General features: G+C 31.6%; 3 protein-coding genes across 3 annotated transcripts; all 3 read right to left on the bottom strand.

Annotated features, from left to right (window-relative positions):
* Window positions 1-1488: 1488 nt before the first annotated feature.
* Window positions 1489-1836, bottom strand: LOC133676086 (anther-specific protein BCP1-like). Its single transcript, XM_062097659.1, has one exon. It carries the CDS (start codon window positions 1834-1836, stop codon window positions 1489-1491), a length of 348 nt encoding a protein of 115 aa, XP_061953643.1.
* A 641-nt stretch (window positions 1837-2477) lies between these two features.
* Window positions 2478-12101, bottom strand: LOC133676058 (ribonuclease J-like). The gene is made up of 17 exons (XM_062097632.1): window positions 11804-12101; window positions 11481-11715; window positions 11195-11318; window positions 9939-9995; window positions 9379-9570; window positions 9221-9298; window positions 8333-8515; window positions 8161-8241; window positions 7972-8037; window positions 7810-7902; window positions 6963-7088; window positions 6535-6648; window positions 5709-5804; window positions 5528-5625; window positions 4982-5430; window positions 3309-3778; window positions 2478-3039 (listed from the first exon to the last, which is right to left on the bottom strand). Exons 1-17 carry the CDS (start codon window positions 11916-11918, stop codon window positions 2944-2946), a joined length of 2673 nt encoding a protein of 890 aa, XP_061953616.1. The 5' UTR covers window positions 11919-12101; the 3' UTR covers window positions 2478-2943.
* Window positions 12102-14677: 2576 nt separating this feature from the next.
* Window positions 14678-19137, bottom strand: LOC133675109 (cycloeucalenol cycloisomerase). Its single transcript, XM_062096384.1, has 8 exons — window positions 18983-19137; window positions 18738-18889; window positions 18042-18125; window positions 17819-17860; window positions 16728-16838; window positions 16459-16650; window positions 15622-15719; window positions 14678-15163 (listed from the first exon to the last, which is right to left on the bottom strand). Exons 1-8 carry the CDS (start codon window positions 18987-18989, stop codon window positions 14971-14973), a joined length of 879 nt encoding a protein of 292 aa, XP_061952368.1. The 5' UTR covers window positions 18990-19137; the 3' UTR covers window positions 14678-14970.
* Window positions 19138-27369: the final 8232 nt, after the last annotated feature.

The raw sequence follows: 27369 nt of genomic DNA, 5'->3' as shown, positions 1-27369 counted from the left end.
TGAAAGGGTCACTTTTATTTATCGTCATTATTTTCTCAGGTTTGTTTCGTGCCTGTTTTTTATTTGCTTTATGCATTTCCATTTCCTTGCATTCTTAATCATGGTTATGGTATTTCAATGTTGAGCAACACGTAATGGTATTTCAATGCCTGAGATTAATAATTTTATCCTTGATATTATACCTGGTCATAAATACAACTTTCTTAGTTGTGATTCTATACAAACAACTTCCGGCGACATTGACAACATAGATTTATTGTATATTGAATTTATCAACCAGCTTGACTTTAATGGTGTGCCCCAGCACAATATTTCTTTGAAAATTGGCACACCAATTATGTTAATTCGGAACCTTAGTCCTTCTGCTGGTTTATTCACTTATTAATATATTATATTATTATAATTGTTATATTATATTATTATTATATTATTATTATTATTATAGAACTGTCTTTATTTTTTTTTGTTTTTTAATGAATGTTTATTTGTTTGATTTAATTTATTAATGCTATTTTTTTTATTTAGTTATCAGATTTTCATGATACGGATCTCGGGTTTGATGGGTTAACCTGATTTGATGAGTTAACCCGGATTTTTTTCTTTTTAATTAATTTTTTTCATTTAGTTTAGTTTGTTGATGTTAAATTTTTTTTTATTTAATTTTCATACTTTCATGATACGTGTCCTAGGCTTAACGGGTTAGCTTGGTTTGATGAGTTAACCCAGTTAAATCTAGGTAAACCCGTCAATTTTTTTTTCTATTTAGTTATCAAACTTTTATGACGTGAATCTCAGGTTTTACGGGTTAACTTGGTTTGAATGGTTAACCCAATTAATTCAAATTTTTTTTCTTTTTCTTTATTAGTTTTTTTCTTCCTATTGGTTTTTTTAATTAATCTATTTAATTATCACACTTTTATGAAACAATCTTATAGCCGGACCCACATCCAATATTCTTGAATCCAGTGTTGCAGTCAGGTTCAGTTAAACTTGGATCATGTAAGTTTAATGTTATTATTAATATTATACATATTATTTTTAGATTAGGCGTTGCAGCCAAATCCAAGACTTTTGGGTATAGCTTTGTAGAAAAACTCAAAACTTTTAAATTTTAGTTTTTTAATATATTTTTTATAAAAAAAATAACCCGCGGCATCGCGCGGGTTATGTAACTAGTATATATATATATATTGAAAAACAATATTTGTCAAGAATTGATGTGAAATTAAATCCTTTTTTTTTTAATTTAATGAAAAAAAAAATTAAATCCTTTTTAATTTAATGAGATGGACATGAAACACTCTTTCTTCCTTGGCATATCGAAAGTTAACCACAACAAATTACTCTTACTAGTAACACTTTATTCAAACAAAAAAATATGTAGGTATAATTTAATAAACAAAACTACTCAAACAATCAAATATGTGTCCTCGAAATAGGACAAATCAAGCTTGGATGAGGAATTTTATAGATTTATAGTTAGCTAGCCTAGAAGAAGAAGAAGTAGCCAGCAACAGCGGCAACTCCAGCAACGGCAGAGAACTTGAGGGTGGCGGCACCATCTTTTTCAGAAGGACCCTCAGCTACTGCAGTGCTCCCCATTGGTCCTGGAACAACTGTGGTACCATCAGCGGAAGGTGCACTAGCCGCACCACCGTCATCAGTACCGATGAAATCATTGCTTAAAGGTGCCTCAGCTGCAGTAAAGTCAGTTGTGGGAGGAGCAGGGGCTGCAGCTGGAGGAAAGTCAGTTGTGGAAGGAGCAGGTGCTGCAGCTGCAGCCAACCCAACAATGGTGACAAAGACAAGAGCGAGAACAATGAGTTTGCGTGCCATTTTTGCTTATACGGAGAATATAGCAGATTTTCTCTCTAGGACAGATCAATAGAGAAACTCTGCAGGACAAAACAAAGATGAAGTGGTTGAAGGATTTGGAAGGGAGCTTGTTATATAAACCTGAAATGGGGTAGGGTTTTGATGAAAATGAGGAAACCACACAAGTCGGGGGCTATTTTAGGTGGATAAACTGCTAAAAATTCCCATGGAAAGTTTGCAATTAGTCTAATTAAGTTTAAACCATTAGTCGATCCATATCTGTTTACTACTAATTACTCGTAACTTTGCATACTAATTGATGGTTTATAACCATGCTTCTCGTTTGTCTCTTGCCTGTAAAAGGGTTGAATGAGTCAGGATTATTTGCAGTTCTTGAGGCCAATAAATTAATAGTGCTTACCCCCAAAACAAAAAAAAAAAAATTCTATATTTAAACTTGCATGGTCAAAGAATAACTTCTGAACTCGAACCATTCATCTGCGAGTTGTGCGGGGCATGTTTTTCTTGAGAAAATCTTGGTATGGAACCAGACATCACCCTTAGCTCTCAACCTTTTAGCCACTCGTGAATCTATAATTATTGCTTTCTTGCACCAAAACTTTCAAGAATAAAGAAATAAAAAGGAAGAAAAAGAGTAAACAGGTGCTAAATTCTTTCAATTGAATAAAAGAAACTGGCAAAAACACACCCAGAAGCTGAGAAAAACTTCTGGGAATTTAAACCTGCGTAAGTTTGGCTAATAAGCAGTTTTAACTGTTGAGTTGCATCAAATCTTACAAATGCTAAACGTCCTCCAAAGTAAAAAAAAAAAAATATCACAGTCCCTATTCTTTAGTATATCTGCTAACCAATTTTTGGAGGAGCTTGTGGCTACAAAACTATTTCATTTCTTGTTTGTCATTGCGGGCCTCTCTGATCAGATAGTTTGCATATCGGTCATGAGGCTTCAGAACAGCTCGGTTTCCTGCTTGTATTATAACTGCAAATCCCTCATAGTGATTATTCTAGTCGACCCGCTGCGGTCTTCATCGCCTAGCTTTGCCTGTACAAGAGGCTGTTGAAAGCTCTTCAAGAAAACTCAATGCACTGTTTCCCCGCCTCTTCCGATCATTTTGTTGCCATTGTCTCTGAATCAGATAAAATATTATCCATGTCTTCAAAATAGGGCCAACTTTTTTGGCTTTTCTTGTCACTCTTGCTTTCCTGTTCATTTTAGCAATGGTTGTTACTAAGCAACATGATAAAGGAAGGATGAACAGATGATTGCACTTAGTGAAATTCAGATAGCACCCCTGCAATGATCTGGATTTCCATTTTTGTGTGCCATTGGTCCGGGAAAACAGATTACTTGTGGCAAACATCTATACTAGCACAGAGGTATTCACATGCAGATACGAGCTTCAATCCACAATAATAAACAGAAATCAAAATGCAATACCAAAATTTTAAATGTACGAAATGGAGGAACAAACCTCATATTTTTTAGCAAGAGATGTCCATAAATATTTGCACTGTCCTGGACTATGATTGATCCCATCAGCCATCAAGTTAGTAGATATCTCTTCCCACAGAGCCATTCTACCTCTTACAACTTGAAATCTACTATGTAATTCCCCACGCATTTTAATAAGACTCTTAACCTCCTCAGGTTTCCATTTGTTCCGTTTTACAGGTTTGGAACCCTTCGATCTAGAATTTTGATTTTCCAACGAGTCATCATCACTGCTTATGGTACCATCTTCCTTGAGCTCATTTACATGCTCCCATGGTGGAACCAAGTCTTCATCACTTTTTACCAATTCATTGACTGGGGATGGTGGAATGAATGATTTCCTGAAATCATCTTGATTTTCAGAGTCAGAGGAATGTCCTTCAGCTAAGCTAGGACTTGAAGAAGTCTCCTCTTCCTTAGATAGCTCTCTTTCAAATTCAAAACCATCAACTGCATGATTACAATGTGGGAAAAAAGAACACCACTAAGTGTACTGGTTTTCAAAACCCAAGTTATAGAAAAATACTTCTGCTTACAAGAACATAGAAATTAAGCAAAGGTCAAAAACACAATATATATATATATATATATATATATATATATGTGCATGCATGCTGAGCTGCTGGCACTATGCCTTTCCAAAGAGAACCTCACCTGCATAACATAACTGGAGAAGGATACAAAGATGCCTCACCCAATCAAGAGGAAATGATCTTATAGTTTATAATGAGAGAAATTGAGTTTGAATCACAACACCAAGAAGCTATTCAGATCATATGCAAATAAACTAGTGGTCATAAACTATGACAACAGAGAATGTGAAGTTGCTTTTAAATCACCAAACCGATCATGTCGGTCATGAACAGTTCTAAGTTTAGTTCAGTAAAATCTAGTCTTGTGATAAGCTAGATGATGTTGAGGCTCATCAAGAACAGATACTGAAAGCATGTTAAGTTTAGCTCAGATATGTAAACTAGCAGAGCTCATGAACACACAATAAAGAAGCCTGCATCAGAGACCAAGACAAAGGGGAAGAGGGAACAATTCGTTCCCGGACTTCCTCCTCCCACTTAGATGTGATATTATAACAACATAGACAAAGGGGAAGAGGGAATAATTCGTTCCCGGACTTCCTCCTCCCACTTAGATGTGATATTATAACAACATAGATACAAGCGGGGGGCTCTCACCCTGGAGAAACCTGCCTTTGTCAACTGAAACTTGGAAGTCAGATGTATCCAAAATTATATTAAGATTGAGAAAATAATCACCATTTTTGTCTATTGTTTTTTAACATTGAAGTTCTGTAGCTTTGTGAGTTGTGACTCCAACATCTCAAGCCAAGCTCAAGCTCAAGCTCTGTTTTTTTTTTTCAGCACAAGCAAGCTTGAGCACCCACAACAATCAGCTTGCCCTGTTTCCAAATGTAGCCTTAACTTTATTGTTGTTTGTTTTCTGTATACCAGTCATTTACTGGCTTATTGGCATGAGATGGAAAAAAAAATCCCCAAGCCTTAAGATGTGAGTCATACACCCACGCTAGTTTTCTCACATGTGCTCATGTACAGCTAGTCATAAAATGGCCTCCCATCCACAACCTCACCACGCACACACACACTCAATGAAAACACAGAGATGCAGAGATATGAGGACCTTCTGAATTTTGTGTTGATGTTTTCTCTAAATTTGCATAGCCATTTCCATCAGGTTGCTTCCTGTCCACCTGAATTTTTTTTTTATGCCCGTCAGCCATTTTTCTCAATGCTGATATACCAAGGCCAACATGTGAATTGCCAGATAACTTTGCATTGAGTTCATCAGAAAGAACAGCCGCTGGGTTCTCCATGGCAACGGCAATGACTTCTGGCCTTTTACCACTATACTTCCTTACCATCTTTCTCAACACCTCAGATACTGTTCTTTCCATGTGAGCTAAAGGACAATTCACTGGACAGCTTGAAAGTGCAGCATGGGCAGCTTTGTGGAGTGCATCCAAAAGCTTCCCTTTGTCCAGCCATAGGCAGCGTGTTGTGATTTTAATTTTTCCTTTTAAGCTATTTTCAACTAGCCCATCTGCATTTTGAGGGCGTAAAATTTCCATGCTGTAACATAGAAATGTCAAGAAATCATTACAGTAATAACAAGGATTAGTGCCACGTGGAAATGTCAAGATGTCATTTTAGAATATGCAAAATCTACCTGACCACTACAATACCATCTGTTGCAATTCTCATTCTCTCATCAACACAAAGCTCAGTTGATGTGCCAAATGCCTTATCCCCATCATTGTACATCAACTGCGATACCAGACGAGATTTCTTGGAATGTATCTCAATTAAATTCCAATAATTGATTAAATAAAACCATTAGCACAACCAACCTGTAAATTTTCCTTCCCAAGGGAGACAAAACCATTGGATAGAACTCTTCTGTTCCTCAAGTGAGAAACCCCAAGCATCTCTCCGTTCTTGATAACCTGACAGAATTATAGAGTGCTTGTAACTTTTACCAAGCCAATACATAGTCTGCATCTTGAAGCATTTGCAGAATAACAACAAAACAAGATTGCATATAATGTCACGTGTACACTAAATCCATCATATGTGTGTCATTGGCCAATGCAGTTAGACATAGCAGTCTTCTCCTGTTGTGATGGAATAGTCATTAATAGATTTTCAAGTTAAACCATGCAACACCCACCTACAAAAACACTTTCAGTGAGGTTATGTGTTGTGGGCAGAACATCCCAAGAGTTGACCCATTCTCATTTACATGGAAATTGGCTGGATTCATATAATTAACAGGATACAATAGAGTAAGAAATAAAGAGTATCAGTTGTCCATATTGCTAACATTTTGTTTATAGCGAAGAAAATTTATTAAGAAAGGATACATAAGTATACAAGGAGAATGATCCCTGACAGAATACAAGAGAAAAGCAACACGATTAGAACAATAATGCTCTCCAGCCTCTCTACAAGTATACTATTGATCTTCTAAAACACCTATAGGATAGCAACTATTTTATCCTGTATCAGTAGAAAGAATGATTCCTTATCCTGAAAGATTCTACGCTCTCACTAAATGCATCAGATTGTGGCAAACATAGTGAACTTCAAGATCATCTTATGCATACTAATTACCAAAAGAATGCAAAGACTAAACTCACAGTCGTATTACCAAACGAATGTAAAGAATAAACTCACAGTAGTGTGCTGAATGCCAGTTGATTTCCCAAGCAGTTCATGTTCTTTCAAAAACAAAAGTTCTCCATGTATGGGAAGAAAATGTTGTGGCTTCACAATTTTAAGCACTTCCTCCTGAAGAAATGAAATCAATGTTTAGATCAACTTTCCAGAAATTTGACAAAAATAACAATAAATATAGAATTGAACAGGTAATTAATATTCACAGCACTTAGTTCTACATGGTTCTCCATATAACAATGACAAAACAAAAAGGTAACACGAATAACAGGAAGAAATAACCTTCATACAATGAGTCAGTATGTAGAGGTTCTTTTCTTTTTCCACTCTTGACACAGAACCATCACATGGAGGAGTACAAGGTATAAAAAGATAACTAAATAACAACAAATAAGTGAGATTCTGAGGAGAGGCATATGAGATCTCACCAGTTCTCCACGATACCCATGACCAGACGTGTGAAGCAGCTCATTCTTACCGATTACTATAGTTGAGCCAATCTCTGATATGCGATTCATCATTTTCATTACCCTAGATTCATTGCCAGGGATTACCTGAAAAATAAAATATAAACTGAAAACACATCTACTAATTGGAAGTAGTTTCAGCAAGAAACTACAAAAATGATTAGCATTATGACCATATACCTAAGCATCAAACTTTAGAACCTTAAAAAAAAAAGGAAAACAGAGGTTGAAAATTATGAAATACACCTGTGGCAGAAATATCATAAGATAGAGGAATATCATGCATAGTTGAGTGTAAAATCAAAAGTCCGCTTAATTCGAGTAGTTCAAATTCAAAGTACAAACATGACCAACCAAATGCAATCATCAATTCTGAAGAAAAAAAGAAAGAAATGAGAACAAAATGGAGCACCATTGCTGGCCATCTTCCATAATATAAAAACCTCTTATAAAATTTCCATCAGGTTATGCAACATTTTTGGTACTTCTAACAATATTATGGACATTATTAGATAATGAGAGAATCCTAAGTTATGTGAGATTCAATCATTAACAGCATATCTTGGTTTATTCTACACCCTGTAGAAAACCATAAATCACCTCCAACTACATAATCTTAGCATACAGGGATTACTGAAGGGAAGTTTGAAATAAAGCAAAGATTAAAAGGAATAATGCCTCTTGAGTTATTAAGTGATAAAGTGACTTGCAAATTCAACAAAACACATCTAGTTAAACAAATCAGAAATCAACTAGTGAGTAAATTTTGGTTAAAAGATTAATCCAGGCATATTATATATCATAATACCTTAGCTGAATATAGAATAACATCTTCCTTGTTCAGTTTTAAGGCATGACTGCTTCCATATGACGCAAGATTGAGTGCTGCACGCGGCTCTGCCTGACACAACAACAACATACCAGCTAATTGATACAACAGAAATGGAATCAGGCAGCTGGATTAACTTACTTGTGATCCAGTTGTGACAATTAGCAGATCCTTTGGGGCATAAGCATCAATATCTTCCACTTTAACCTATATAATTTCGGAAGTGTTCAGCAGAAGTTATCACAAGGTCTACAGGAGCGAGGTGGAAGATATCTCTGGAAATTTAGAACTCTCAGAGAAACACATCAGATATTTATGCAAAGAAATTACCAGAGTGGATGGATCAATCGGTGCCTTTCCATCCTTCCACGCCGCATCCAAATATGTCCTCAATGACATGCCAACAAAGACCTGATAAAATGATTAAAGTATCAAAACAGCGAGTCAAATTCCACTTGAAGACCAAGGTGATAATATTAGTTCTAAGAATAGAAAATCATACCATCTTTCTACCAGTCAAATCAGCAGCTGCTTTCACACTTCCAAGACGGTGTATATTTGATGCAAATTGAGTAGTGATAATCCTTCCTTTAGCAGCTGAAATACGTCTCAATAATGCATCAGCTACCACACTTTCACTAATTGTCCTTCCAGGTGACAGTATATTTGTTGAGTCACTCATCATCTGAGCAGAGGAGTGCATTATTAAAACCTTAAGTTGCATTCATGATGAAGCCGCAGGTAAAATCAGCATCATAGATAATTCATTAAACATTATTGAAAAAGAGAAAATAACATGAGAAACTCAAATGAATACCAAAACAAAAAATATAAGGCGTCAGATACAAATGTTCAACCTCAGAACTGTAATTAAAAAATATTCTGCCCAAAAAAAACCATACAATGTCTAAGCTTAAACAAGATGGCTAAAGCAACTACCCTACCACTACTGTCACTGCAGTTTCGTTCCTTTAAATTTTTTCCAGAATAAAATGTATGCTCATCATCAAAATGTTGAAAGTGCTAACTTTTTCCAGATTAAACTCTTTTTTCTCAATTCTACCTAATGGAATCATTTATCCACGCTGCAGGAAACACACATCTTTGGACATAAAATATCAAACATGCAGGTGTCATGCACACCATCTCCATAAAGTCTTGAACGTTGCCCTTTTTTTTTGAAAGAGCCACTCTTCATGAGACTAAAGCATTCCAAAACAAAGTCCAAAACTGCCATAGCATTATATCATGAAAGAAATGACACAATTTACAACTCAGCTTCTCTCCATTCCCACACAAACCACTATCTGTTCCATAAAATGAAACCAATTAAGTTCCCATGTACAGCCATGTCAATATGGTAACAAACTACATAATCTTGCAGACTTACCAATGTAACTCCTTCTTTTGAGAGTTCCTCTAAAGTTTCACGATCAAATTTTTTTCCATCCAATGGTGACTCATCAATCTGTAGAATATAAACCTCTTCTAAAGCTTACAAACTCATTGAGAGATGGAAAAAGAAAATGCATCTATAAGCAAACTTACCTTCCAGTCCCCAGTGTGAAGAATTGTACCATCAGCACAGCGAAGGACCAGTCCACAACAATCTGGAATAGAATGGGTCACCCTGATAGGCTCTATTTCAAAAGGCCCAGCTGCAAATTTCCTCTTCGTTTTAAACACCTTAAGTCTTGATGGAACAAAGATCCCATTCTCCTTTAAACGTTTCTTGATGAGCTGTCATAAAATCATTTTGGAAGAACTTGGAGACTCAGAACTACAAAATGTGACTTGCCATCACATAAAACACAAAGAAGATAGTGTAGAGAGCTGCCATGCAAGTGTGCAAAATTTTAAAATGCCACTTGAAATTGACAAAGAGTATGACGGTGTGGTTAATATCAATCTACTGAAAAATAAAAGGTCAGCACTTTATACTATGAGCTATTTTGTTAGTCCCCATAAGCAATATTGGGATACTTCAGTTCATGAAGGTGCATTTCAATGCATGTTTATGTACATATTTATTTATACATGCATGCTTAAGCCAACCAAATTAAGTTCTATTTTCAGCACAAGTATAAGTAAGAACCACAACAAAATACCTCCATTGTAAAGGATGATGCATAAATTGGAGTGTGATGATCCAAAGCTGGAATAACCTGCTTAGACAGTAAGAGAATTATCAAGAGTGAAAACACCACAGCAAAATACCTATATCAACACATGACTAACAATTTACAACAATAACCAAATGATACAGGTCAGATAGCTGCACCTTTCCAATAAATATTAAATCAGCAAACACCACTTACTATTAAAGCCTTAAACTAAGTTTAGATTCATGTTTCCTAAGTGCATCCCTCACACTTTTAGCAAAATTGATCATCCAAATCTGGTTTCCAATGTTGCTAAGGTTCAGCATTTTAACTAAGCTTGCTTAGCTAAAGTTCCTGGCAAAAAATAATCTCACATTTCTTTTCATCTAGAAAAGTATAGGCACACATGCTAAATACTATTTCAAGAGAAACAAAATGTTGCTTCTTTTCCTTCTAAACATGTGACGTAGACACCATCTATCTGGGTCATAATGTACCCTCTTTACATATCCCTTAATGATTTCAGATTTTATTTTTCCTTATCCATGTATCAAATCAATTCTCTTCTGGTAATTCTTTTTAACCTCCTGTAGTTAAAATCCAGTCAAACTGTGGATTGAAACAATTCATTGCCACCACCTCCACCATCACAATTCATGGCATCGTCATCAATAACACATTTGATCGATGAAGTGCCAGCTATACTTGCTCAGTGAACATCACTTATCCCATGGCACACCGTCTGATACCATCATATCAATATATCAAGCTCAAAATATACAACACAGTGGTCATAAGGAATGTACTCAACTAATAAACACATTCATCTAATTGCACACTAATGTCAACATATACTATAGATGTACTGCAACTAGCATTGGAACAGTACCGAGACAATCCCTCAATCCTTAGGCAGGCTACAGGCAAGGTCCATTATGTAAAATACTGCATCAAATGCTAATTATCAAAGATCCTAGACTCAGCCTATCCGAATCATTAACCAAGATGCCAAGAGTTACGATTCATTTTTCAGCCAAGCTTTGCAGCCATATGCCGAAGGCTACATTAACTAGGCAGCAATCAGTTTATTGGCTCACCCTTAATTGAATCCAACTATCTATTCAACTATGCCCTATTAAGAACTACAACTCAAATGTCAACAGCACAAACTTTGATATAGTTAAAAAGGTCATATAAACAGTAATTTAATCTGGACGGGCAAGGTCAACATGACACTTGTGAGAAGTCGAAGGAAACTTTACCCAAGGCAACGCGCCAATGTGATCTTCATGACCATGTGTTATAATAACTGCTTCAATTTTGTGTCTCCATCTTCTGATAAATGTGGTATCAGGTATAATCTTTTGCACTCCAAGCTCATCATAACTGAGCATATCATCACGCAAACAATATAGAGTCATCACATCAGAAAGAAGCATTTTTCAGTCGCATGTTTAACAAAATGCATTCAATCCCCTTGTCAATTAAGCATTAAAAAATGAGCATATATTGTATTAAGCATCCTCCGAAATGCGGCAGAATACTTACTCAGGAAACATAACACCGGCATCAATTAAAATATATCGATCGAAATTCCCAACAAGCATACAATTCATCCCAATCTCACCCAAGCCACCAATTGGAACAATTCGCAACGGCGGACCATCAGACCCTTCATAAAACTGCTCCATTTTTCTTTTCACCGAATCTTCCATACTTTTCCCTGCCCCTTCCATTCTTTCACTCCTCTTATGCCGCGGCGGCGCTTTCGTTCCTCTACTGCCTAAATAAATAACCACAAAAAGGAATTAAAAAGAAGAGCTAACTATTAATTATTTCAAAAAATAGAGAGAAAAGGAAAGAAATCAGACCTATAGTAGTGGTAGTAGGAGAGGCAGTAGAGCAGGAAATGGAATGTTTGGTAGAGTTATGGCGGCATACGAGAGTGTACGGAGAGAGGGAGAGAGCACTGAAAGCAGCGGCCATGTTTTTGAGAAGTTTATGAGAAGTGCAGTAGAGAGAAAAACCTCCGAGAAGCCCTAACTGCAAGAAGTGAAACCCTGGATTTTATGGAGAGAGCGGTTGAGTTGAGGCTAGGCTCTTCTTCTTGTAGCGGGAAATTTGAGCTAGCTAGTGAGGGAGGTTTCCTTTTGTAAGGTTGAGAAATAATAAATATCTTCTTCTCTTATCATTTTATTTCACTTATTTTATTTTTGTTTTTTTCTATTAACAAAAAAACTGGATTGCGAGATAAACACTCGCACGTGCCTTCCTATATAATCCACGCGCTTCTACAAAATATCGTTTAGTCCTTGGGTTCTCAATACAGTTATCCCTTGATATGTTTTTTTGTTATTTTGAAAACCTATGATTTATAGTTGACCCGTTGTATTTTTAAAACATACTATGAACTCTCGTTAATGTTGGGTTTTTCTTTAAGAATTTAATTTGTATAGTGTAGATTAGATAATTGAATCGATTCGGGTTAACTTTTTAAATATACAATCTGAATTATAAGATCATAATAAATTTATAGAAAACAAATCAAAATAAATTATAAAACTCAATTTTCAATTCATTCATTGTTAAATAATAATATTAAAAAACAAGCAAAAAAATCAACTTGAGTTAACCTGTTAAATCTGTGACATGAGTCATGAGATTAGAATAACATTATATAAAATAAACATAAAAAATAACCCAAGTCAACCTGAATTAACTTGTCAAACTCGTGATTAAAATTATAAGATTGTGATAACTCTATAAAAAATAAATAAAAACAAATTATAAATTCTAATTTTCAATAAATTCATTGTTAAATGATGAAATTAAAAAAAAATCTTAAAACAAAACACAATAAAATAACTCGAGTCTACTTGAGTTATCCAGCAAAACACATGATCTGAGTTATAAAACTAAAATAACATCATAGAAAGCAAACCTAAATAATCATAAAGTCTAATTTATAATCAACTCAATGTTGAAGGATAAAATTAAAAAAAATATCAATTAATAAAAGATAAAAAAAAAACTTGAATTAATTAGGTTAACCAGTCAAACTCAAGTCATGAGATTGGGTTAATTTCATAGAAAGCAAACTAAAAATATTATCAAGTCTAACTTCTAATCAACCTAATTTTAAAGGATAAAATTAAAAAATAAATATTAATTAAAAAAATCAAGTTAACCCAATAAGCCATTAGATACCTTCTTTTTTTTTGTTACAAAAATTTAATCAAACATGTAACATATCGTTAGCCTTTAAACTAGTTTCAAATCACTTGCTTTTTTTCTTCTTTTTTTTTTTAGTTAGGGAAGCTCCTTCTTTCCTTTCCTTTTATTTTTTTTAAGTCAACCCATTTTCTTTCCATTTTTCCTTATTTTTTTTATTTTTTTTAATTTTATCCTCAATTTTTTTTAATAAGTATTCAAGTTGTATTTTGTTGAAACAACTTCTATTTAGTTTAATTTTAAACCTGGGCTAGATAAAAATCAAGTTCAAAGGTTTTTCCTATCAATTTTATTTTTTTTAATTTCATCCCTATATTTTTTTTATCAATTATCAAATTGCATTTGAACTAATTAAGTTGACAGGGTCGTATCAGGAAAACTCTTACATAGTTTAATTATAAACCCGAGCTAGGTAAGCAATTGAATTAGAAAGTTTTTTCTATCAATTTTATTTTTTTTATCTGAATTTCATCCTGAAGACTTTTTTTTTACTGGTCAATCACGTTGCATTTAAACCGGTCAAGTCTACTAGATTAGGTCAAGTTAACTCTCACACGATTTAATTTTAAACTCAATTTAAATAAGGAATAGAATTGGAAGGTTTGAAAGTTAACTTGCTAGACTAAGTTTAATAATAATATCAAATAATTTTTTATAATCTAAATATTTTTTATGTTAATTTTTTTTTATTTAACTTGCGATTTAACCAATCATATACTAAATTATACACATTCAATTTGAATTCACTAATTTAGATTCAATGAGTATAGAATTCATATTTCTAAATCATGCAATTCAATAAAATTCTCATACACAAATAAGTGAGCTAAATATGCTTTTCTCTGAGAATTAAAAAGCAATATAACAAAGCAACTTTATTTGTAATTGTTTTTACGTTTGAAAAACACTTTTAAAAAAATTAAATTTTTTTATTTTTTTCCTTCAAATTAATATTTTTTTTATATTTTCATATTATTCTAATACGGTAATATCAAAAATACTCTTTTAAAAGTAAAAAAATTATTTTAATGCATTTACAAGTAAAAAAATACTTTGAAAAACAACCACAACTACACTTCCAAATACAACTACACTACACATTTTATTCATGTTTTTTGCTATACTTAAAATTTAACCGTAATTTCTACCAAACACATATCTAAATCCAACTAACCACACTTTTTTAAATTTCCTATTTTTAAACCACAACTACAAAAAACTACCTAGGAAACAATAAGACTCGAATCCCTTTTTAAATCAACAGAAGCAAACATTGAAACAACTAGAGAGTAATGGATGACAGACAGCACCACGATGTTTTTCAAGGACCGTATTCGTGTGTTTAACACAACACACTCGATCCCACAAAAAACACGGGCTACAAAACGTTTCCTATTTCGACGACAGGGGAACAGCTAGTGTCTGATGATACCTACAAACATAATCGAATATAGTTCAGCCATTTTCGTGTTTATTTCTTACCATAAGGCAATCCCTTCTCACAATCAAAGAACAGAAAGAACGAACCCCCAAAAAGAAGGGGCGCAGAGATTTTCGCAAAACAGAAGAACTCTTTCTTTGTCAGGACCTAACAAACAAGTTGCCACCCAGGGTCACAGGCGATAACATGAATTACAAAATGTACCCTTTCAGTCTTTGGTTTATGCTTCTGCTTAGATGTCCAGAAAATGGAAACGAAACACTGGCGTGATATAAAGTACAGCTAATGTTACAACATCAAGTACAAGAAATTCCATGTTTAGGAGTTGCCTCTGTGGCTACCATCACCGGGTTTCCATGTAGTTTGTTATGTCTGAGTGGCATGTCCAGGAAACCAGGGTAGTCCCTGTTGAAGGCATTGTTTTGTTACTGGAAGTGGAACAATAGGCCCCAAAAAGATTCGCCACAAGTCAAGTATTATTGTAACCAACATTGCAGCACCCAGGGAATCAACAGCCACTCTTGGTAACTCCCATAGATCACCAGGTTTCTCATCAATCCTGTAGATCATTCAATTCCCCATACAAGAGTTAAAGATCTTCAGCATGGGAGAGAACTAGAAGCCGTAATGATTCTTTTGATCCAACCACATTTATAAAATCACTTCAATTATCTCATATTCTATGATTCTTCTAATCTGATGTTCTTTAATCATCTTGTTTTTCAGATAAGATGAGTGTTTGAAAGAAACAATGCATTGCAATTTTCTAAAACAATAAATACATCACAAATGAGTCACGAGAACATGATAGTGCTTACATACAAGCACAATGTAAGAGTAGTTTACAAAATGCACTGTGAGCTGAAGCATATCAATATGTGAAATATCACTCAACAGAAAACAATTACTACATGATTAGCATGTTTGCATTACCCATTATCAAGCATATACCACAAAAGAAATATAATTTGTAGACCAACACAAATAACCAAAACTAACTGAAGGTTGACTGCTTACCTCAGAAACATTGGGAAGCTTACAAAGAAGTAGATGGCATAAAACAAGGAACCTACTTTGTACATTGAAGCCCGGTCCACAAACTCATAGTAAGGGAACTGCACATTTCCAAAAACACATCATTATCACCACTTTAATTCACAAACTAGTAACCAGTGGCTATGCCACGACTGCAACATTAGCAATCAATTGACAGTAACATAAAAAAATGTCATGAATTCTGCAGCACAAAAAGGATTGTGAGACGGAATTGCACAAATGTGAATTACAAGTTACAACCTTGTAGATGAAGCTAAGGTATGAGTATGACAGTTGAAATCATCAGCTTTTCCTGTAAATTATACCATTAGTTTTTTATAGGCCCAGTTCACACATCATGGAGTCTGATAATGTAATGATACAGCATCTAAAGTTCTGAAATGTCACAAAACCACTCAGAACCAAAACATCTGCTTATGAACAGATAGCAGATTTGACTTAATACCATTCAAATTGGAGTCAGCTTCCAAAGACAACTAGGAAGGGCCTCAGTGGAGCAGGCATCTAAGTTATGAACTGCCACAAACTCATCAGAAACAAAATTTTCACTTGGGAACATAATGGCTTCTTAAAGCTGAACTAGAGGCTACCTAATGTTGAACTAGCTTCTGAATAGCATTGAAGAAGGCCTCATTGAAAGTACCATGATATGATTAAGAAAGACAATCCTGAATATTCAACAATTTAAAGCAGACAGTGCCACTTTTTGTTGCCTTAAACGTTCATTAGCCGGATTTATGCATGGTTAAACAAACATACTGAAAATAACAATAGACACAGAATCGTTTTACCACCCACATTAGAAACAGCTAAAGTCTCCAGGTATGCTATGAAGTATGAAAGAGCCAAAATCCATGCACCCTCAGCAGCCCATCGAAGATAATCTGGCAAGTCAGCAACCGCATGCCGTAGTCTGCGAATTGTCATGTTTGAGGTGACGTGATAAAACAGGAAGCAAACATGTGTCAGAAGGAAGGTTGTATGTGGTACCTACAGAGAATAACAGATGAAAGTCAGCAGACTGTACAGTAAGTGGATCAATAAGAACTTTTTGCTTTGTGGCTTACATTATTCATCTTCCAAGATGGAAATGTATAAGAAGCTCCCAAAACTGTGAAAAAATAGTGGGTCCAGAAGTAATTTCCAACATAGCTAAAAATGATTATCCATAGATTGGCCTGTCAAAACATCAAGTTTAGAGTTTAGGCTAAGAACCTTGAACCTCCTTTCAAGTCAAACTTTATAAAAATCAGATACAAATAAAACTGGATTTCTGTTATGGCCAACATTTGAAATGTAACGCGAACATAAAGGTAGAATCCAAGACAAATATGTCTAGGAGGGCGGGAAGCTAAAAGTTCACATCCATCAACAGATTTCCATGCATGTTGTAAAGCTGGTGAAAATTTCACCAGCATATTCAAAAGCAAAGAGAATGGAGGAAAATGTTACAACAAAACAGTAGATATGTACCATGAATTGTCAATGGATACCTCCCCATGAAATGTTATACAACATATTAACAGCTCAAACAATCTCTAGTCAGTATTCATGTTTTAGAATCTGCCCTCAAACCATATTATTAACCAAACATAGAATCACATTAAAAAATTCATCCTCAAGGTTGCAAGGGACTTCAAATCCCATTCAGCTTTATGGGGCAAACTAATGAAGTTTGAATTCACAATGCCCTACAATCTAGGAAGGTGAAACCTCACAGTATTTTATTCACCAACTACAACAGGCTATCTCACCAAAAGACAGGTGAAGGTTAACACTAGAATGCCATTCTACAAGTTCAGAGAGAGTGATTAGAGTATACATAGCCTAATTAACAGGAAGAAGCTAAACAAAATCTGCATAAACAGATGAAATTCAACAGAAAGTAGTGGAGGGGTTAGAAATATCCAGGAATGGGGATGCAGAAAAAAAATGAAAAAAAGGACTTTTCTGAAATAGTTAGAAAATGGAAGAAGTAGTGGGGGGTGTTAGGAATATCCAAATAAATTGGATAAAAGTAGGCGTAACATAATTTTTCAGAACAATTATAAATGAAGAAAAAAACAGCGAGAAAGAAGCATTATAAAATAAATTAAGAACCAAGATATCAGGTTTCATATTTGATAATCATAATTGAAACGTTATAGTGAGCACTTACCTTGACCCAATAACAGTCCTTCCAACACAATTTGCTATCAGCCTGCAAAAGCGCTCTAAATCTATATTATTTTTTGAAAAAGAAAAACCAATGGTACAGAATGGAGATGCAAAAAGAAAAAAAAAAGATGAATAAAATACATGAAACCTTCAGACAGGATTATAAAAACATTTGAAGGAAGGAAAAGATAAAAAAATGGAAGTAATATACTTAAGAAATTTACCTTACCGACAAACATCATTGGTATCAAGAAAGAAGGAACAGCTGAGATCAAACCCAGGAGCAAGTATTCCAATTCTGTAAAGCTCTGCCAGTAACAACAACTATACTTTTACAATAATGTTACTTCAACTGGGTTGTGGATCATAAGCTTATTTGTGCATCAAAGTGAGAATGATCAAAAGGAGAAAAAAATGAAAAATCCATCACCAAACTAGTCAAGCTTATGCAAAATCTGATTAAGCTCAGCTCAGCTCAACTAAACTAAATTAAGCTTCAAAGCAGACAAATTGGCTTCACCTACGCAGATTCAATTATATTATATATGCAAAATTTGATTGAGATCAATAAAAAAAACCTCAAAATGTATCAGAAGTTGTACTGACTACTCAGCTATAATCAAAATCTAATCTTGTAAAACCTTTCAAAAACTAAAGTACAGATCCTATTCTGGAGCCTACACAATTGTGTCCAAAGTAGCTTATTTTTCTCAATTCATGAAAAATTAACATAAACCCAACTACTAACACTCATCTCCGATCAATTCAAAACTTTTTACTTCAGTTTTCTCATCACCAACAACTCAGTTAAGAGCCCATCACTTAAACAGCAGTAGCCTTGCTTAAAACTGTCTTAAACCGCAATTTCCTATAATTCTCTCAAGATCCAAGAGCAGAACAAGAGGAGCTAAATTGATTACCTCGTACAGCTTGCAAGGAATCACAATTCCCAAACAAAGAGTGAGCCAAAAAGGAGTATAACAAAGAAAGAAAATCTCTCCCCATCTTTTACTAGGGTCTGGAGCCAACCATAAACTGGGACTAGAACTAGAACTATCTGATGATTCTTTACCTGTGTATAGACAAATAACAATTTCAATCAGTGACAACACAATTACCATCGTTCCAAAAGAAATGAAGCTTGAAGAGGATTCTTCGGACTTACCGCCCATTTTTTGAACCTGGGTCTAAAACTATTGGCGATTTTCGTGCTCTGCGATCTGGGCTCTTGAGAGTGGACTCTAAGAGTGAAGGGATTGCACTTTATTCACTGATACTGCCAGATTGGATTTTGCTTCCTTCCGCCATGTTCACGCTATTTTTTAAGTGACGTAATACGAAATATAGAATAAGAGTGTTTCAAAAATTTTGATTTTTTTTATTTTTTTTAATAAAATATTTTTTTATATTTTCAAATTGTTTATACTAATATTAAAAATAATTTTTTTAATATATTTTTAAATAAAAATTACTTTGAAATATCACTATTATTACAATCTCAGGCCTTAAATAATCTCATATGTGTTGTACAAGTTTATAAAATTTATTTTAATATTTTAACTAATTTAAAAGATTTAGTTGAATAAAATTTTGTAATTTAATTTTTTATTGTAATATTTAATATCATGCATATTTTTATTTTTTAGTTTAAATATATTGGATAAATATGTTTAATTTTGATAAATAAAAAGTGTAAACATGAAATCAATTATTTATATCACCTAAAAATCAAATTAAATAATTGAAAAAAAGGTAAAGATCGACAATGAAAAGACGTCCGAACAATCTATATTGGAACTGTGCTTAATCTTAATAAATGAGTCCAGAGCTATTGATTAAAAAAAACTCTATTATTCTTTATTTGATAGTTTCTTTTTTTTTTTTAATTCTTCATCAACGTAATTCTAAATATTAATCATTAATGAGTTGCTTGGTAAAATAAAAGTGGACCAATAGTCATACGTGGTCTTCAGTTTGTCTCTTTCTATCCATTAAGATAATATTTAAATTTGTGGTAATAATTAATTTTTAAAGTAATTTTTGTTTAAAAATTGATGAAAATAATTTTTTATTTTTAAATTAGTTTTTATATCAGCTTATTAAAATAACTTAAAAACATCAAAAAAATCAATTTTAAACAAAAAAAATTTTAAAAATTATGTAAAACATGGTTTATACCACAAAAACAAACACGTTCTAATACTAATGACCAAGGACACAGGGTGTAGGTCATGTTCCCCAACCTTTGTTCGGGGTGTAGGACCTAGTTCGGTGCATGCAAACTAACTCGAGATACTCTACATATTAAAAAAAAAGTAATTCTAAATATTAATTTTCATTATTAAAAATCTAATGTGGATTAATATAGGAAAATAAAAGATTAAGTGATGAATTATTTGATGCGTCAATGTTACTTTGAAATATTTTTTTTAACAACTACATGAAAAGAAATAAAAATCACATTTTTGTATGTGTGTAGATTTGTTGAAGAACCATGATCGATTTTGAAGCAATGCATAATTAGTCAAAAGTAATATACATTTAAAGATGATAAATTATTAACCATGAAATCTTTGTTATTATGTAGAATTTTTTTTATTCTTAATGTTAATATATATTCAGTGTTGACTTTTTAATAGAAAAGGTTGATGCTATATCAACTATGTTTCGGTTTTATTGTCATTAAATTTTTAAAAACTATGTTTCTTATATTAATTAATCATCGATCATCAAACCTCTATTATTCTAAAAAAATAGTAATCAATCATTATTTTTTGTAAGGTTGCATGAAGAATTATTATGATTTTTTTCTATATTAATTTTTAATAAATAAATAAGAAAATAAATACTAAAAATAATTATATTTTTTATGTTATATGAAAAATAAAAATAAAAACAAAAACATGAAAAACAATTGATATAAAAATATATATATTAAAAAAAATAATTAGCGATAACCAGAAGGCCAGAACAATGCCCTGGGCTGGCAAGGCGCAGCCCAATAACATAAAAAAAGGTAAAGGAAAGGTGATGATGTGGCATCCAATCGCCTTTCCCCCCAAATTCATGGCGATCAAAAAATTATTAAAATTTGGGAATTAATAGTTGGAAACTCGGAGGTATAGTTTTTAAATCTGGCTCAGTTTAAGGTTTGGATTTTAAATTATGATCGGGACATTAAATTATTCAGGTTAATTTTTTTTAAAAAAATTAAAACGGTGTTATTTTAATAAAAAAATTAAAAAAATCAATGGATTATATTTTGAATTTTGACCGGGTTTTGTCAGGTCAACTAGCTTACCCTAGATTTTTTTTATTATTATTTTTTATTAAACCCGACCTGATTCTAACCCTAATCAAACAGATCTTGAATGGATCAGTCAGACCAGATCAAGTTTCAAAATTATATTCTGAAACGTTGTTTTAGCCCTTAGAGTGTTATACCCATTTTCTTGTTAAATTGATTCAAAAACATCAAAAACTTTAAAAATCATTTTAAACGTAAAAAAACATACCGAAATCACTCTAGTAATACGAGAATACTGAATCAAATTCAAAAACCCAATTTTCTTTTTAGATTTTCTTTTTAATAAAAATGACTTATTGAATGCATGGGAGATTCATCCAATTATTGATATTTTTTAAAAAATAAGAGACTATTATTCATAACAATGTATAAAAGCAAAAAATTCATAAAAACTTTGATCGATTATTATAGAGACAAGGAAGAGACCCGTTCTCTATAAGAGAAGAGGAATACAGAAGGGAGCAAATACAATTGTGATAGATTCCGTGTCTTCATTTCTCGAATGAGAAATGCAGCTGTGTTGGATCACGATCTTGTATAACTATCGCATTTTTTGGGGTAAATTTTGATATATTAATAAATAATTATCCATAACTTCTATCAAATTTTTATAAAATTATGATAATAATATGTATTAATTAACTATACCAGATAAATAAATTTATAAAAATATTAGTTTACCTCGAGATTATCCAACAACCCAATTACAACTTCTTATAAATATTAAATATGCATTATCAATTATCAACGTCCATACAAATTAATATATATATATATATAAAATTACAAAAATATTGATTTACCTCGAGATTATCCAACAACCCAATTACAACTTCTCATAAATATTAAATATTCATTATCAATTATCAACGTCTATGCAAATTAATACATATATATCAATTTAAAAAAATTACAACTCCGTAATACCATTGACGATAAAAATTAAAACGAACCCATTAAACAAGTTATTAATTATTTCAAAATAAAACATATAATTCGGTAATTCAATAAAGTTTTAAGAGAATGTTTGTTTTTGTTGTTGAAATTATGTATTTTGATTTATTTATTTTTTAAAAAAATTATTTTTTATAGTATTTTTAAATAATTTTAATATGTTAATATTAAAAATAAAAAATAAAAAAATATTATTTTCATATATTTTTAAATAAAAAATATTATAAAAATTATTACCGCAATCTCAATTGCTTTCTCATATTGGATGGAAAGGAACTGTCACTTGGAATAGAAGCGGTCAACTATAGGCTACCTAACTTTCTTACTTACTGTTCATTAATGGTATTTTATTTGAACACGTGTTTTTTTCCATCTTTTATTAGAATATATAAATTAATGGGATGACTCCAAGAAGCTGAATATCCTCATTTGTTTTTTAATTTTAAAATTAAATAATTTTTTTTTAATTTTTTTTACTTAAAATTATTTTTTTGGTGTTTTTTGATCGTTTTGATGTGTTGATATTAAAAATAATTTTTTAAAAATAAAAAATAATATTATTTTAATATATTTATAAGCTAAAAAAAACTTCAAAAAACAACAATTATCACACTTCTAAATACCTCAAACTCAAATCAACTACTTGGATTTCTTCTTCAAAAACTGGTTTGGGTATTTCATTCAAGTTTACGGGTCATGAAACCCTAAAAAACATAAAATAAGTTTTTTAATCCCCCCTAACATATGTATTATATTATTAGCACCTTATTTTAATTTGTCTACAAAATTTTTAAAATGCTTGATAAGAACCCAATAATACTAAAATATGAAAATAATAAAACTACATTAAAACTCATCAAATTATTAATTTGGATATTTATTTCGTATAGAATTTTTTTTTGCAGAAAAAAAAAGAAGAAAAAGAAGAAGAGGGGGGGGGATTATCGATTTTTAATTCATTTAAATTTGCTGACAAAATATATGTCAGGAATTTCAAATAAAAATACTAACATGTTAATTTTTTTATGAAATTATTGATGAATTTTTTTATTTTCTTTATTCTACTGGGGGAATCCATAAAAAAATTACTAACAAAATATATTCCATTGCTATTTATATTAAAAATTATCCACAAAAATTCCATTTATTTTCCGTTACTGTCTATTAATTTTCTAGTAGTCGATATATATAGTGAAACCAACATCTCTTTTGTTTTTTTTTTTAACGCGACTATAACTGTAACTGTAACGTAATTGTAATGTCATCGTGATGTTACTAGTTAAATTTATGGAAGTGTACAGTTTTTGAAATTTTTGTGATCCAGCGCTTTGTCGTAGAACAATATATATATATATATATATATATTAATGTTTTGATCTGTAAGCAGGGCAGTGCTGAGCAATGCTGCAGTGATTCCCACTGTCTTCGCTGCATTCTGCACCAAACCATGGAAGAGTTTACAATCCGCTCCATGTTTCCTTGCTCGACAAGGGATGCATGAGATGTGCGTATCTCTAATGGGACAAAAAAGAAGAAGCTCAGAAGCACTGAAAAGTGTTGCGGATTAAAATAGTGATAGTATTTAATTATAGATTTGGAATAAGAACTTTTTTTATTATTATTCTCTCTCTCTTCCTCGGAAAAACTCTTATCTTAAACCTCAATTTGAGCGGATGTTAGCTAATTTTTTTTTTATTATTAATATAGATATCTGAATTAATTTATGCGTATCTCGATTAATCTGACGAGTCATGAAGTTAACGATCATGTAAATCTTTAATGACATGATATGATTCAAACTTATAATTATTAAAAAATAAATTCAAAACCTGATTAATTGAATTATCTCATGAGAAGATGTTAGCTAATTTTCACCGGCCACAACCCTTTGTTTTATTAATTTTTATTATTTTAGTTCACGTGGATGAGTTTTTTCTCGTTCATTTGTATATTTTCTACTATACTACCTTGATCTTTTTAGATCTAATTTCTAAATACAATTGAGTTTTATGTCACTATATTTGGGAAATATAGTCGTTAAAATAAGAATTTTGAGATTTTATCTTGTTTTTTTTGGAAGGAATTTACATTCGTTGACATAATTAGGAGACCACGAATTTTCATCAACGAGGTATGGTATCTATGATAGCAAGAGATTTGTAAGGTTATGTGTTTTTTTTGGAAGAGAATTCCTAATTTAGTAAATCCCTGTTTGTTAGTGAAATTTTTATTACGTCTTTTATTTAACAGAGTATTTTTTTTTGGTATGATTTGATATTAATAAAATTATAGTCTATGTTTTTTTTAATGAGATATATAGAAGTGCTCTGCTGATGGAATCTTTTCTTTTAAGGAGGTGTGTGTGTTGATAGAGTGGGGGACGATGCAAGGGGCAAGTGATGAAGCTTTGAGTTTCCTTATATATTTTCTGCTCGACGGGTGAGTAAAATTTAAATGATAGCTTAATTGGTTAAATTTTAAGTTTTTTTAATAATTATAAATTTAAGTTTTTTTAAAATTATTAAAAATTTATATAATTATTAATTTTAAAATTTATAAAATTATTCGAGCTACAAATTTATTCAGAAACTCACATTAAAAAAATAATTTATAGGGTTTGCTGCCTGAAATAGCAACGAAAAGCGAAAACTATAAGATTTTGCAAAGAGAAAAGTGGGGCAATAAAAGGAAGGGAGAAAATGATAAAAAAAAAATACATGTTTTTTTTAATGAATTATGCAAGTCAAAGACTCAAAATCATCTCGTGTTCTTGTTGATGGGTTTTCTTTTGTCATTTCTCACATGTGTCTTGTTGATTGTTTTATATCTTGTTATTATAATAAAAAATGTTTTTAAAAATATTTTTTATTTTAAAATTATATTTTATTTTAAAAAAATTATATTCATTGACATTACTGGAATTTTCATATATATATATATATGAGTTATGCAGGTAAAAGACTCAAATCTAGAGAGACATGAAGTTTAAATCCCATCAAATAGGGAAAAGATTTACCATAATATTGAGATTTTATTTTTCACACTTAAGATTATGATATGATTTTTATTTTCGTAATACTTAGATAGGTTTAGTTTGTGATTAATTATTATTAAGATTTATCACTTTATCAGTGATTTTTATCATAGACCCCACATGGTACGTAATCCAAGGGGATGCATGACATTAACTCAATTACCAGTTAGTTGATGGGGGTATCTTTCCTATTCAATTCAGAAATTAAATTTAAAAACTAAATTAATTAAAATAAAAAACTAAAATAGAATAGTTTTTTAATCTGCACCAACTTGTACATCCACACACAATACATTGTTCATTGACTATTCATTTCTCATTTGATGAGAGTGTTTTTTTTCTTCCCCTATTATCCCTTTAGTTCTTAAAATTTATATTTTAATCATAAAAATTTATTTTTTTTATATTTCAGTTCAGAGGCATTAAAATGGGATGGAGGAGAGAATGCTCTCAATCAATCATATTGAAGCCAAAAAATTGTCATTAAATACTTCTTGAATATAAAAGTTTAACAGACCTGGTTTAGGTCTTAAATCTTATTAAAAAAAATTGAAATTCAAAATTAGGTATGTTTTTATTTAAAATTTTTAGATTGATTAGAGTATATTTTTGGGATTGGAAATGTGAATATGGAGGGTTCTAAAATTTTATTTTTATTTTCAATTTTAGATGAAAACTAATTGAGATATGAGTTTCGAGAGTAAAAAAAATCTTGAATCTTGATATTTTTCGTGCCGAAATGTATCAAAATGATGTTTTTTTAATTTTTAAAAATTATTTTTGAGATCAACGTATCAAAACAATTTAAAACATGCAAAAAAAAATAATTTTTAGTAAAAAAATTAAATTTTTGTAGAACGCGGTTTGCATCGCATTCCCAAACGGTGCATATTAAATTTTAATTGAAGACAAGTTTATGAATAAGAAAATGTGTTTTTATATATATAAAAAATAAATAAATAAAAAGAAAGTTTTTAATTGAAGACAAGTTTTGCAAAAAAATCATGAGAAAAAACTATTTGCCTAAGACAATGGTATTTCGACAGTTTCTTGAAAGAAAAAAAATATTTTTCATGCCAAAGACATGTTGTTCTCTATTTTATCATAAAAATAATTTATTCGTCATGTACTGTGATCGAACTTTCTATGTAAATAAAGTAAAATAGATTATGCAGACACGCTACATTTTCATTTTCATTTTTAGATGAAAAAAATTAAAGAAATACTATCATTTTTTTCCCATATACTCCTTCAATGTATGGGTAGATTAAAATAGAAACCCGTAATATATCACCAACAATGACGATAGTTAAATCATCTAGTAGGTCTAGATGTAAGAGTTTGAGATTAAAAGGTTTATTCTTCTTATAATTTCAAGTTCGAACTTTATGGTTGGTAATATATGATGGCCGCTAGAGATTTATATGGTCGTTAACTTCAGAATTTGTGAGATTAGTCGAGGTGCACACAAGCTGACCCGTACACCCACGTTAATAAAAAAAATTAAATCACTAAAATGAAATACTAACTAGTTAATAAGATAAGAACTAATTGAGGAGGAGAAATATTGTTACTCCTCACATATTATTGATCATTGAAAAAATAACATGTTTTTTTTTTAATATATTTCGGGGTTATTTGTTTTTACGGTTAAAATCATGTTTTGTGATTAAAAAAACAATTTATTTAAAATTATTTTTAGTATTTTTAATCATTTTATGTGCTGATGTTAAAAATAATTTTTTAAAAAAAATATATTATTTTTATACATTTCCGAGCGAAAAACATTTTGAAAAGTAACTACTACCATACTCCCAAACACTACCGAATCAACATTAGGTTTTTTCTTTAACTAAAAAATATTTGTTATTAACTAATTTTTTTAATAATAAATAAATACATGAAAGTTTATAAAGTGATTTTCATAAAACTATTTTTTCTATGCCTATATTTTCATGACATTATAATATATATTCTTTCATAAATTTCTAATTTTCTAAAAAGAAACAAAAAGAAGAGGGAAAAAAGGCATTACTTTTATTTCCTTTTATTTGGCCACTCCAAAGTTAGAGTTGTCGAGACCTATTTACTAGTTCCAAATTTAAGGTAAAGTCATCCTGCTTTCTTTTTCTGAGATCAAACCAGGATTTCACCTACTCTTTGATGACTAGAGGTGGTAATCAATAAAGGCACGGGTGCTTTGTGTACCTGCCTCTTGCTTTTTTATACAGCTATATATATTGAAGGAAGTGCTGCT

The sequence above is a fragment of the Populus nigra genome, chromosome 16, assembly GCF_951802175.1.
Source record: "Populus nigra chromosome 16, ddPopNigr1.1, whole genome shotgun sequence".
In the NCBI taxonomy this organism is placed as follows: Eukaryota; Viridiplantae; Streptophyta; class Magnoliopsida; order Malpighiales; family Salicaceae; genus Populus; species Populus nigra.
The sequence above is the reverse complement of the archived record's forward strand: the minus strand, read 5'-3'. Positions and strand labels throughout refer to the sequence as shown.